At 39.1% G+C, this 15,257-nt stretch overlaps 1 protein-coding gene across 1 annotated transcript in view; it reads right to left on the reverse strand.

The window, feature by feature from the left end:
- The window catches only part of LOC124173962 (tyrosine-protein kinase Dnt-like), a 358,235-nt gene extending 343,239 nt beyond the window's left edge, over positions 1-14,996 (reverse strand). Inside the window, exon 1 of the mRNA XM_046553125.1 lies at positions 14,537-14,996. Coding sequence (XP_046409081.1) covers positions 14,537-14,675 — 139 coding nt within the window. The 5' untranslated portion in view covers positions 14,676-14,996. The remainder of the gene's footprint in view (positions 1-14,536) is intronic.
- Between the last annotated feature and the right edge of the window lie 261 nt (positions 14,997-15,257).

Raw genomic sequence — 15,257 nt, forward strand, 5'->3', positions numbered from 1 at the left:
CCTCTCTATAACGAGTAAATGAACAGTGATTATATTAATCAACCAACTCGCAACAAGTTCAAATCAAATGACACATTTTTTTATATTGCTTAAAACTTAAGAAAAAAATGGGTCAAGCAGCTCTACAATCGTTAAAAACCCATTTCCCGCAGCAAAAGTTCTACTTGTGGTTTAGAAAAAAAGAATATCTATATAAAATATTGTTATAATTTCCCGTCGTATTGATAATATGTTGTGTTACTGAATATTTTAAGCCTTATAGAGATGAATTCCAATGTAGCACACAATTTTCCCTTGCAGCTCGTCCGTTTCGGAAACATTTTGGGATCGGTGAGAAATTCGAAACATACTAAAGAAATGGGAATATGAAATTTCTAGAATAAATTTCAGTTTTTCATTCCAATAATATTTGATAGTCTTCAACCATGTTCTGAGAGAGCACAGACTGCTTAATTTCTTTCTTAGTAGCTATCAATATCCTTTTTTATCCAATTATGAGTATTTGTAATTATATAAGTTTTTAGCCCAGGATTGAGTACCTAAGCTTCGAGGAAAGAACGTACCTAGTGTTGTAAGGCAAAATGCGCGTTCGTTGCCGCAAGCAGACATCTGAGTTACTTTTTATTTCCCTTCCGTTTGAGAATACCTGCAATTGATTGCCATTTCTGTTCTTAGTAGACGACTCCAGTCCAGAGGCCGAACCTCTACTTCATTCAACTATACTTCGCACTCGGTGAGTTAGTTGAAACTAAACTGTTCTAAGGTGAAGCACGTCGTCTCTCCAGTGCGAAACAATATCTGTTTTTCGTTTCGTCCCAGAGTTTTAGTTTAGTTTCGACCCGAAGTAGTTTTGACTCCGATTTCGTTTCGACCCTGAGTTTAGCTCCCCGGGTTTAAATCCATTTCGTTTCATTTCCACATTTCGCTCTTTCCGGGTACGAAACTATTGAAATATGACTGATTTTGACTCTCGTTTAGTTTTTATTGCAATCCCTGCGCACGGGTTTGAGGGTTCACGGTGAAAATAGACGTTGGGCTAACAGCTGCGACGAAGTGATGAGCGTACACTCCCACTGCCCCGCACTTCAAAATCTATACCTCAAAGCACTTCCCCCTTGACCTCTTTCACAACTCGGAAGAAAGTTGAATCGATACGTCCACACCTTTATGGAACATTGCTAGAACTGGGTAAACTTACGGTTCCACATTCTTCCAGAGCAAATATCATTATCTTTTAATGGATCACCAAATTTCAGGATATGCTTCTTGTCAAGCATGTTTGCCTTAAAAGAAGCCGAGCAACTACATCTATATTTTAACCGAAGAAAACTTTTAAAAGGTGGTTTTGACATTTACGACATCACTAACCCTAAAATAAAGAAATAAGGTTTGGCAAACTTTGAAGAACAGCTAATAAGGAAAACCTATTTGGAGGCATTTATCCTGTTTTTGTTATAATTCTGACAAAGATTTCGAAAGATGAATGACGTGACAACATCCTGAAAATTCCATTAGAATTTTGAACCCCATCATATTATTGTGACCCAATTCTCTGTCCTAATCTTTTTCGCCTTATAGCCTTTCCAAGAACTTTGTCAACGAACCAGCACACCGCACACTAAAATATGCATCGTCATATGCTGGCATATCTTGAAATTATATTCTGACCTCCATATTAACGTAAGAAATATCTAGGAGTCACAAATGTTTGAGTTAATGAAAGAAATAGTCACGATAATCATTTCTTAAAAATCATAATGTTCACTATTTCATCAAGTAGCTAATTATTGAAATAAATATGAGAAATTTTAAAATAAAAATGGCAACCAAAAGTTCAAAAGAATAATGAATATGAAATTAAGTTTACTGAGCATTTGTGACGGATGAATTTCATTGGCAGTTTATAGATGTAGGCCACTCGTTATCTAGTTTAACACGTGAATTTTCCATCTACTGAGGAATTACAGCATATGCAGTAGTCAGCTAAGGGTGTATTTAACGATCGATAGAATATAACACCAGGCGTAAGAGCTCAACGGAAAGAGCTGATTGGCAATGGAAAGCTCAGCCCAATTCACGAACTGCGGAGAAAAGACTCGAATCTGCATTGGTACGGAGCGGTGCCCCCTGGTGGATGAGGGAAGACTCGCAGCCGCGGTTTGAAACTCGTCTATATGCTGATAATACGGCCCAGTTCCCGAAATGCCTTCCCTCACCGCTCGTGTGCAAGCGCGTTTCATTTGTCTGCGAGAAAGGATGAACGCCTGCCTGGGTGTGTATCAGAAGATGATTTGAGATCAAGAGAGGAGGAAGGATTTGAGCGTTCCTCACAGATTCCATCACATCTCCCTTCCTATTGGCTCTTCCTCCTTCACGAAACTAATTTGAATCGCGCCTACAGAATTTTTTGGGACAAAATAGATCATTATCTACGTCATATAATGTGATTTTCCAGTGACTAGTCACATTGATTCAAAATATTTCCTCCGTCAGGAAGGTTACTTTCCATAATAGATCTAGGTCCAAAAGAAATATGCAGGTGAGAAAACCCGTAATAAACAATAACTGCTTCAGGCATACTTCATAACAATCCTGCAGAGATTTCATGCCCTTACACAAATCATATTTGGTTTGATTCACTGACAGGCATTTTCTCGAAATATGATTTTATAATTTGAAATATGATTTGATAGAATCCCGAGAAAAGTTTACCTAGGCATTTTCTCGTTTCAATTGGTTCATCCATTCCTTAATTTATCTTTCGAGAAGTAAAACGAGGCTACTAAACATGCAGATTGGCTCTGTATACTCGCCAATTAATTATCAGGTATTCCAATTTATTTCATGTTCCGCTACCCAATACGAATCAAATGATAAAGCATTTGTAACACCGATGGCCAATTACCTCTCAATTGATCGTACGTGCTTAGCGATCGGAGTAATTACTGCCAACTCGTGGATTTATTGGGTGTAAAAATGTGAAACAGAGCTCATCGCCGCTCAAACGAAATTACTGCTGTTTTTATTCATTGAGACCGTGCATAGCCGAATGCTGCTCTGTCCGTAAAAGATGTTTTTCATTATTTAGAGGAATTAGACAAAAGTACTGCAATCAAGAATTAACTCAGTTAATATGCTGTAATGCGCTTTTCTCACTACATGATTACTTGGTGAAGACTCAAAACAATTTGAATCATACCGTAAAATACGAGATAAATTTTCCATAATGCATAAATATTTACATTTATGTAACTATGTACAGATGTAACTACGCTACGAAACCTTGGTCGTGCCACTCGTGTCCACATTAACATAATAGTGAACTCGACAAAGGTTTACTTCTTTATTTCCAATTTACATTTATGACTTAAAAATTCATAAACCTAGGTTACTTTTCTTTTAGGGAATGTTTATTTACGAATGGAAAATTCAATAATATCAACACAAAGTGAACCTTAAAATTTATGTTGAAAAAATTCAAAACTTAATAATGGTAAAGGTCTCATGCTTTCACCCTCCGTTGGTCCCGTGGCGTCTACCCCAGACCATTATCTTTTTTTTTAAATACTTTTATAATTAAAGTAACAACTATTTAAAGCATTAAATTTTTTATATGCTTCTTATTGCTTGGAGGTCTTTACTTTAATCAATTTACAGGGTTTGTCCGGAAAGTAATAGGACTGATTTTCTTCCACCGCGACTGTACTTCGGAGCGTGTTTGCACCGACTGAATTTGGTAGAGGGTGTTTCTAGCTAACGAACGAGCGGCTGGTCAGTTGTCTGCGAGCACCTGGAGAGTCAGGACAGACTTTTTTGCGCGACGTGTTTCTGTGAGTGGTGCAAACCGAAAATGTAGCGTTCGTTACAGCAGAGGTACGCGATTGAATTCTGAGTAAAACTCGGTAAATATGCGACAGAGACGTTTGTTATGATCAAGTAGGCTTACCCAGATGTTGCTTTAGCAAGAACAGGTGCGTTTCGGTGGCACTAGGCCTTTTTGGAGGGCCGGGAAGAGGTCGCTGATGAAGACGGTGCTGGAAGACCTGTGACTTCGGCAAACACCGACATTTTGACTCGTGTGCATAAAGTTTTGAACTCAGACCGTCGACTAAGCATTCGTTTAATTGCCCAGATGTTACATTTATCAAAATCTGTGGTTCATGACATTGTGACGGAGCATTTGAACATGCGCAAGATGTGTGCGCGAAGATGGTCCCAAAAGTGCTCACTGACGACTAGAAATTGCGGCTCACATCGCCTTTCATGTGAACAGCTAATTAACCAATGCCGGAATCCCAACGCTTCCGCAGCCGCCCTACAGCCCAGATGTGGCCCCCCAGACTTTTTTTTTGTTTCCTTGTGTAAAATGGCCGATGAAAGGCAAGCATTTTGAGACGACATAGGGGATCCAAGCAGCATGCACCTCGGCTATCGAGGCTATTTCGGAGAATGTCTTCTGTGACGCCTTCAATGCTTGGAAATCGCGCTGGCAGCGCTGCATCGACGCAGAAGGAGCCTATTTTTAAAATTTTTAAAGAATTGTAACGATTGGCTCAATAATTTTTTTTAAATCGACTCAGTCCTATTACTTTCCGGACAAACCCTGTATACCTGAATAAAACTATTATTGCCAAGAATTTACTATAGTTCGCAAATTGTTTGAGTGAACTTTGGGTATAATACACCGTTTTCTCCTCTGCTATATAAGTTTATGGTGGCTTATTACATTGATATAGATGCACGACATTAAGCGTAAACATGCACATAACAATTTTGTGGTTGCATCGATTAACAAATTTCCATTCTGATAGGAGGTATTTGGTTCAATTTTAACTGAACGCGCTATTGAAATAATTTGTCTCCAAAATCAGTTTTACCCTCTGTAGTCAAAATTATGTGTTAAGTTATTAGAAAAATTCTGTGAAACTTTGAAAAATATGTTTGGATTTACTTTTCAAATTAAGCATGTTGATATAATTTCGATGAATGAAAAACTGTAATAAACGTCAAAATAAGTAGTATTCAGTCTTTAATTAATATAAATATCTCAATATTTATAATGCATAAATTTGTTGTCCATTCATGAAATGTAGTATCCAATGAATATTTACTGTAGTTAAAACAGTTTCAACAATCTTATTTCATAATAACGTCCACTCCGCTTGAATAATCGGCTTCGACTGAAAAGACCGCAGAGATAGCCGTGGGAGAGCAGAGCAACGACTGCAATAACACAGCGCAGCCGCCGGCCCTGGTGTCAATGAACTGATCCCTTATAATCGGAATCGCCGATCGGCTAAGAGCTAAATGACCACAAACCGGAGGCCGGAACACCCTAATCGGACGCACTCCATTGCCAAAACTTAATAATTACTCCAGGTGGGGATATAAAATTTTTAAGAGAGGTTTGCTCTAGCTCAAAGGCACAAGATGAGGATGGGAAATGAGTCGGAAAGTCATCCTCCAATTAACCCCAAGCATTTCATTCCATTTCCCTTCAGCACTTGATACTCCCTTTAATGTCAGCGAGGCAAAAGTGAAGGAACAACTTCAGAATGGAGAAGGTTTCATGGAAAGCAAAGGAAGCGAACATACCATTAGCAATTGAATAAATTATTGATCAAAGAAACTCACGACTGAAGATACCTAAAATTATGTGAATCAGCGATTTAAGTACAGATTGATGAAATAGGTCATTACGGTGATTTCAATTACCTGTCACTTTTCACTTGAGTGAGTCAATCCTGAATTCTCGATTGTCGTTCACTAGAGTGATAGTCTGTAGGACAATCACGACCGATTTCGATCTCGTGAAATATCGGTCACTACCTTTGAAAATTACGACCGATGTCATTCGCGACCAATATCATTGAAAGTGTCATATATCTCGGGGTCTTAAGGCTGCTGATGAAGCAATGTAAAAAAGTTGTTACATTCTAAGAGCATGTAATTGTTTTCATAATGTATCCTAAAAAGTTTATAAGTTGGACAAACATCATTTGAATCCATTCTTTGTAGTTTTTCACGGAAGTAATGATTGGTAGCAAAAGTTAATGAGGTTAATATACGAATATTAATTGATCCATTTGTGTGTAATTTTTCAGATCATAAGCACCATGAAATGAATACCATGAAAATTTTCGCCAATAATAGTTTATCATTCAACAAATATGCAGGAGTAAATCATATACTTTTAGCCACTACACTCGTCGCAAAAGAAAAATATTGCTATAAGTTGAAAATATAAGTTTTTATGAAAACTTTAAGGTAGAAAATAAACCACTCTTCCCTGGCTCAAATTCTACATCATCAGATCAAGAGATGTACATTATTAGAGCATTGGCTTATAATCGACTGCACCACCTGATGTGGGTTCCGGCAAAACTCGGGCTCCCAGCGAAACTGAACCCTCAGCAAAACCCGGGCCCTGGCATGAAGTATGTTACGGTGAACAATTTAAAGTAATTATATTAATTATTTCCATTATGAGTCAATTTTATAATTTTAATACGAATACAGTAAAATACAATATTGACTTAAATCAGATACTACCACATAAATGTAATTTTTATATTTGATCGGGTCATTTATTTGATTTTCCAACACTCCTGGGGGTAGGCTGAGAGAAGAGGCATCGGGCCATATTCGTAGTCGACCCTACATATCCGTCCCTACATAACAAAAGGCCCCTACATGCGTTTCTCAGTCGACCTTACATAAGTGGTGGGGGGTAATTCCGTCGTCAAGTTCTCTGAGATGACGTAGATGATGGCGCAGCGCCAATTTTCCACTCTGGTGGCGTAATGGGAACTAGCTATGAAACTAAGGAAAGAAGTCCGATAATTTTCGGACGTATTGTTAGGGCAACGGCAATGTAAATACACAATCGGTGTCGTCGGACAGGTCGTGTCGGTACTTTAATTATCGCTACAAATACTCTCATATCGAGCCAAAAGTAGAATCAAATTGCCTTAAAATTACTTCAAAAGCGATCTGTACAAGATAGTAATAAGTACGGAGCAAATGTGGTAATTGACGAGGGAACTTACGTTGCATCATCAAGGTTCGTCGTTCGCTTTCACCTTTCGTAGTTAAGTTTGTTATGTGGCCAATAGTGGCATGAAAATACTTTTTCTATGGTGATACGTAAACGAAGTATTGGTTTCCCAAAAGTATACCAAGTGCCAAACGTTAAAAATATTATTCTATATTAGTAGAAACAAGGTTCATGTATACCGCTATATTGTTCTTGTTAGTTCAGTCATTTTTTAAATTTAACTTCTTGGCTATAAAGTGGTATTATTATTACCTTTCCGCTGTGTTACTGTACATTTTAAAATGGTTTGTGTGAGCTCGTCTCCCTTAATATCCATTGTAAAGTACATTCTTTAATCGAAGTGATCAGCAGACGATATTTCGCCGCCATGTTTTTGTAGGGTGTAGGGCTGGTTCGGGTACCTTACATCAAGTAGGGCCCGTTTAGTTCCAAAAACGTCCATATGTAGGGCTTGATGTGGCGTATCTAGGGCGGGATCGGTTTATGTAGGGGCTGATGACGTATCCAGGGTCGGTTGGCTCTACTGGGCCGACTAAGAATACGGGCCATATCATCCTTAAACCCTACGTCTGCCTATTCAATCCCACACCCGTCTCGTCGCTGGGCGACCAGTCAGTCCATTTGAGGGCATCCCAAACAATAGGAGTGGATGAGACAATCGCTGACCCCACTGGCATTCGGCACCAGAGATTGAGATAGGGGTGGGGCGGTGGAGGGGTGGCAAGGGTTCCCGATCTCCACTTAATCTCTACCACGCACCCTCTCCCTATCCACAGTCTCCAACCCCTTCTCCCCCCACCCCCCAGTACATTCGGTTCGGAATGATTTTGTGCGCAGCGGAAATGGAAAACCTTCTCTCCGTGGATCTCGTCGAATACGTAGATGAGCGAGGATAAGAGCTGACAGAGGATAATTACAAAGAAATGAAAATCAAAGAAATGTTAAGGAGAAGAGAATAAATTGAAGATGGACATGTGGGACTCGGGTCACTGACGAGGGAAAGGATTGAATTGGTGAAGAGAGATACATTCAACTTCTTCCAGTTGAGCAACCCTCGTCACTACCTTGGTAACCGCATATCCATGGAAATTGTAGCAATAATGTATGAAATTGCACTGGGTATCAAATGGTGATATCGACGTTGTGTCTTTCTTGAAAACAAAGGATGAGACATTCGAGAATTTTGTTTTATATATTTCGCATTGAACTACTTTTCACGATGATTTCAAAACAAAAAGCACTTCTTTGGAAAAAATCTAAAATTTGAGAGCTCCACTTTCCCCAAAAAATAAATCTTGCATTTAGTTACAACTACTAAACATAATGGAGGAGGAAGATGAGCAGCATTATCCGCGCATATAGGCCTCCTGGAATAGGATAGGATTGAAGGTGAGGAGTGAATATGGACAACGGGAGAATCCATAGGGATTTTAATTAAAGGAAAGGGAGAGTGGATAAAATGAGCTGAATATGACACGTGAAACACGTGACTTGTCTTTAATGACGGAATGAATTAAATGCAGAAAGAGAGAAATTCATTCATCTGAACCAAACTGTACGACCGCCATTTCCACCACGGGAGCCGTATTTCCACGTCTTTAACGACGACCATATAAATAATCCTGGTGGTCTCAGCGTCGCCACTTTCTTGAACACAATGTATTTGATAAGATTCCTTCTCTAAGGAAACCTGAACATAATGTCACCAAGAAATTTCTTCGACGTTCGTTTTACAACGTTTGGCTCTGATGGAAAAAATGAACTTAAAATTGCTAATTTATTAAACTTTCATCGGATTCCACAGAGAAAATGGAATTGGAAAGCCAGCAGACCCCTCCGTGCTTGAATCTGCCCTGGCGCAAGGAGAAACATATGATAGGACAAGGAGAGAATCCAATGAGATTGGATTGTAGGAATAAAAAGAAATGAGATAATTGGATAGGAGAGAATAAAAAGGAAGATGGATGTGATGACGCAAAGGAAGACATTAAGTGCGTGGCAAATACATTCATCTGCAGCCAGCTGTACAACCAACATTACCGCCTCAGGGATCGCATTTCCATAGAAATTGCGTTAATAAAGATAGCGATAACCTTGGGCCCCAATGGTTGGCTTCCGTGTAATCCACCAAAAATCTTCCACCATGCCAATCTATGAAAAAGGATGGATCGTCAAAGGCAATTTATTCACTGCACCGTTACGGAAATTTTTTACGTTCTTCCTACCAAAGCGTAAATGAAAATGAAGTCGGAATATGATTATCACACTATTTTATCATTATGTTAATTATGATGTTAACGTTGCTGACTTAAAAAAAACATTCAATTCACATTTGTTTCCTCATAAGGATTTGGTACCAGTCCTTCATGATTCAATGGCTGCGAAAATGCCCGACCAAGAACTTTGAACCTTAACTTGAGAAAATTATATCTGCTCATTAATGACTCAAATGAAATGGCAAAAAATTTAATAACAAGTTATACTATGCCATTTAACTGTAAAATTAACATATACAATTAAACCCCTGATAGTATGCAGCAATGCAAGTGTATCCATAAATGGAGGTTATACTAGTAGCCTAAAAACTTAGGTATTACGCTGACATAAACATGAGGAAAAAATAGGATAGCTGCGGTATATTTTATTTTCGTATGTTAAATGACATTTGACTTGAACTTAACTTTAACTGGAACATGACTTGAACAATACAAGCGCTAATGAAGCACATTAACGGTCCACGCAGTATCAGGTTAAATTGTTCCATAGTTGCATAATATTCCCTTTTTGCGTTCGACTACAGCATGAGCATTCGTTTCATGTAATTACAAAACCACTACTTTATCTGAAAACTTCTCTCTTTCACTAAGCTGTGTCTTTAACGCTGGAGTCGGCGTTCCCGTCACATTTAAATTGCCAGCCGAAGCACCTTCTCGCTTTTTCCCGTGCTGCCACCTATCTGCCGCTGCTCTTGAAAAAAGCCGCAATGCGCGCTTACACAGAGAGCGCACAACAACGAAGTACTCACAAAAGAGGTCGACGAGGAAGAGTGTCGGAGGGAGAGTGGAAAAAAGGAAAAAAAAGGACCTTTAGAGTGCTCTGTGAAAGAAAAAAAAGGGAAAAAGGGAGTTTTTCACAGCGAAGAACGTGAGAGAAGAGAGGTGAACAAGAGGAAAGGGTGGAAGTGAAAAAAAATAGAGAAAGAAAACCACTTTTTTCAAATGTATTCCGAAACTTAGTTTTCGTTTCTCTTTTGCGCCGCCGACACGTCTGGCGCGCGTGTTTCCCGCACACTAAATAGTGACCCCGCGCAGACTCACACCCAATGCAGCGGCCTCGCAATGTGTAATCACGAGTGCAATTCACGTTGCGCCGTCACACCTGGCGTCTCACTAGCACGGAGGAGAATTCTTAATGAGAACGTTGCCTGCCAAGTCTCACTCCTCAATCCCCCACGTATATGAACTTGCTTCCCATCAACACTAACGCGCTCTTGGTGAAACCGTGGCAACGCAGATGAGACGAGATTAGCGCACAAGCAGGGAAGAAAGTATTTAAGCTTTCTACTGCAGACATGAGTTGAGAAATGCATCCCAAACTAAGTTCACATCGGGAGCATTGCTCAAATTTTAAATGAAATTTTGGCATAAAATGCAACCTAAATATATAGCAGCTAACTTAAAGTGACGTCTTGCAACCGAAAAGGTAAAAGAAAAGGCCTTAGAACACCAAAATTTAAATTCTCGACAACATCATTTGGTCGTGCAGTGGGAGGGATGGATTTACACTCACTGCTTTTTTTGCATCAAAATTGTCATGTCTGGGCTCATTTAAAATGTTTTTGCACTTATAATTGCCATGATTCTGAATGGAAGGAAAAAATACAGATATGTCGCTATTATGTACTATCAATGAATTTAACTGCGCAAAAATCAATCACTAATTTAAGCTGCCATTTATTTATAAGAGAGGACATTTCACTTCAACTAAATGCGCATTCTACAGAGAAAACAATTCTAAGTCATAGATAAAAGTATGCACACACAGATCATCAAAAACTTCTTTTCTAAACAGAGATATGATAATCGCTCCGCCAATACTGAACATGTTCTGGAAACACATCAGTTTGACATAGAAAGGAAAATTTATAGCCAAAAACACTTCTCTTCAGATAGGTAATTGAAATAAAAAAATACAGGAATTAATTTAAACCGAAACCAGGGCGAAACAGAAATACCTTTAACATCAAATTGTATCATAAAATAAATTTATTCGCTAATACTTTAATTTAAGTCAAAAAAGCTTCCTATTTATTTGTTATACTATTGCATAGCTGGTAGAAAATGAAAAAAAAATGAAATGGAAAAATAACTTCTTTGTAATCGATGCCTGGCACATATATATTTAACTTAGGAGGCTTTTTACTATAATTGGTATATACGATTTCACTGAAGACAGTTGCAGGTTATTCTGAGGGTTCTATTAAGGCTGTTGATTCCTTAATGAAAAAGATATATCGTGCACCTTGTAGAGGTAGGAGAGTTTTCAATCCTTGATTAGCGGGTCAAGGTAATCTCAGAGTGATAAAAAACAAGCTATTCCCGCATGTAGTCACGCAAAAAGGAAAGAATTCAAGGCTGTGAATCAGCATTTCGATGCATAGTAAAAGAAAAAATATAGCGGTTGGGATGTTTATGGGTTAATAGAAATAAAGGACTTGTAGGATTCGTGACGGGAGAAATAAAATAAATATAGCTATCCGGGACACCAATTATTTTGCTTTCGTGAGATTTGATAAAAAGTATAGACGGTAGTCTCGAAAAATGCATCAGTCCTAATAAAAGGACGTTTGCAACCACCGGAATTATATAAAGATATGCAAGTTCTCTGCAATGGTTCAATGGGAAATAATGGACGGTCAAAATTTATTTTTTTATTAGCTGATAACTGAATCACGTACATTAAGCAAACTAAGCTTATACTTTTTTGGCTCGAACCAATTCCTTAAAGAAGTTTTAATCGTTATTTGGGCGACTTTTCATGCATGAAAAATTCATTCATTAAGGAGAAATACAAATGCTGTAAATCAGGAAAGTAGGTTATTTTTCAATTCCAAACTTTCAGCCCTGACTCTACGTTTCAAAGCAATCTTCTGGTGAGACTTTTTCTAATTAGGCCTTTGAAGTGTAGGCACGCATGATAGAGAGCGCACGCCTTTGAAACACATCTTGGTAAGCTTAGTAGTAAGGTAGCAAACGGATAGAGCGGGTGGAGCGGTAATGAATGGCTGAGAGTCTAGCACTCGGGGCCAACAAGGGATGGAGCAGGGGTGGTGACAGGATGAGGCAAAGGCGCAGCGGATTACTGCAAAAGAACTTGACCCACTTCAAATGGGAGAGGGTCACCTTGACGACATCACCTGGCTGCAGGTGCAACGCCGCGAAGTAATCGGCCGGATCGAAAATGATAGGGGATGGTCTGGCTGAGGTCAGCAGCGTAGGCAGCAAATGATGGCTAACGGCAGGCAAATGGTCATATTTATGGTAGAATGGGCATGAAGAAACCAAACATAAAGGAGAACTAATCATTACCTTTCTCTTTTTTCTTTTCTAAGACTTTTCATTATTTGAAATTCTACGTTATGAATTTGATATTTTCAGAATATAATGGAACCGCCTGTTTAAATTTTTTGCCTAAGTCTCAAAATTGAAAATTAAAAATCTGGGAAAATGGTTTAAAAATCAAAATGCAGGAAGTTTTATAAGGATCTACATAAAATTGTATGGCCTTAGCATAAGTTTAACACGAGTATTGTATCCCGAAAATAAAACGGTGTAAAGGAAGTGATGTGTTCTGTTAATGTAAGGTTGTGGAATGTCCATCAAGCGTCATTTTATTTTCAGTGAATGAAGATGTTGACGGACCTTTGATCCTTAAAATTAAGAAAAGTTAGACCTTCTGCAGTATATTCACCCATGAAAGAGGAGTTGCTTGCTTGATAATCATCATGAGATGCGTGGTAGTACGGCAAAGAGCGGACGAATAGAAAGGGTGGAACGGCAATGAATGGCTGCGAGGTCAGCACTGCATAGACTCGAGGCCAACTGAGAGGGTGGCAGCAGGAGGGACAATAGGATGGGCGCAGCGGATGACTGCAAAAGAACCTGACCCACTTCACACAGAGGAGGGAGAGAGAGGTCGACATCACCTGGTCGCGGATTCAACGTCGCGATGTAATCTGCTGGGTCGAGAATGACAGGGGATGGCCTTGCTGACGTCAGCTGCGGGGGTACATAATAAATGCTGACGTCACGTAAATGACGATATTCAACGGTAAATTGGACTTAAATGAACCAAACTTTGAAAATACCTAAAGGAGAATTTTTTTATGCACCAAATTTATAAATGCTCAGCAATTGCAGATTGAAATCGCTAACATGTTACCTTAGGAATCTTGATCTACGGTTAATGGTGACCAAATGTTGAATAGTATACTCACAAATTATGAAAGAAGATATCATAAACCCTCTAAAAGCTGCTTATGACACTAATGCTATGCAAAGGTAGATTGAACCAGTAAAACTCATAGCCATATTTAAAAACACGAATATTTATTTCACGTATCCTTCTCAAAACCATATTTTTTATTTCAAAGAAAATGCGTAGGGAGTAAGTACTCGTGTCATTTACTGAAATTGCATTCGTAAACAAGACAAAAATTAGGTCGCTCTACCAGTGAAACTCATAAACAAGCCATATTTAAAAAACTATTATTTATTGCACATATCCTTCTCAAACGATATTTTTAATTTCAAGGACAATGCGTAGAGAGTAAGTACTCGTGTCAGTTACAAAAATTACATTCGTAAACAAAACAGAAATTAGGATCCTCTACCCAGTACTAGGAAAGTGAGTTTATGAATCTCGTATTCTTTCTACCAGTAGTAAATGTATTCTCTGTAAAATAATAGAAAGTAGGGAAAAATGAAGCCTCTTTTTAAATCAGTTCTTTCATAATCTTTTGGTAAAAGAGATGAGTCGCTGAAATATGCAGAGAAAAAAATAAACCGTAATTAGCCCTGTGGAGATTGAAGATTTTATTCTTTCTCTGCAACGGGAAACTTCCACGAAGCTTTTCGACAGTTAATTTCATTTGAAAGAACTGATAATTCCCTACTAGGGCTTATCGATATTAAAATTGGACTTTTTAGAAGCAAAAGGAAAAGAAAAATAGGTTTAAATTTCGTTAAGATACAAACAATAAGCGCTTCGTGTGCCACATTTCACCACGAAAACTATTTTAGGGTAGCTTTCAAAGCTTGTCCTATCTTTGTACCGCTGCAAAGTTCCATATACTTGAGACTAAAAGCATTAGTTACCTACGTTGTCAACATTTTTCAGCAATCAAAAATATCTATCCACATGGGTGGTGAGCCATAAATAATGGAAAAGGCAATGATAAAAAGAAATGAAGGTACTCACCGAGAAGCTTCTTGACCTCCTGCTGGCTGATGAATAGGTTGAGGTGGCCGCCGACAGGAGTCACCGTAGTCCATGCAATCGCGGCGAGCAATAGCAGCGCGGGCCCCCAGGGGGCGGGGCGGAGGGAGGCGGGGGCCATGATAAGGGTGGGAGGGGAGGATTAGAGTCACGTGAGAAGGTCAGAGAAGAGGTAGAGAGAAGGACTCTTGAGTGTATACACTCTGATGGTATAAGGGACCCTTTCCAGCAGAGAAAGGAGAGAAGAACAACGGCGATAGGTAGGTAGGTAAGTAGAGCGAGTTGGAAGGGTGCAAGGAGAGAGAGAGAGAGATATTCAGCGTCCGATAGTCCCAATCGTCAATGGCAGTCGCGGTCTCCTCTGGCGCAGTCCCCTACTGAGGCTTAACCCACCGTCCTCCTGCATTTTTAAGCCACTCCTCATCCGTCATTCCCGGTGGGTTGTCTGGCCTGAAAAAAATTGTAGAGGAAAGAATGAAGTTCGCACCCTTGAAATATGGGAAGAATGCAAAACAATGTGCGGGAGCAAAGCAGGCATATATAACCACAGCTGGACATTCACCGCACAACGGGCGATGGCATTTTTTGTCCATTTATCAGTAAATATTTTTAGAGTGAATGACAAAAAAAGCCAGAAGAAATATGCATCAACCGTAACTCGAGAACGGAATATTCCATGCGGTAACAAATTCCACGGGGATAA

Source organism: Ischnura elegans, chromosome 2 (assembly GCF_921293095.1).
Source record: "Ischnura elegans chromosome 2, ioIscEleg1.1, whole genome shotgun sequence".
Lineage (NCBI taxonomy): Eukaryota > Metazoa > Arthropoda > Insecta > Odonata > Coenagrionidae > Ischnura > Ischnura elegans.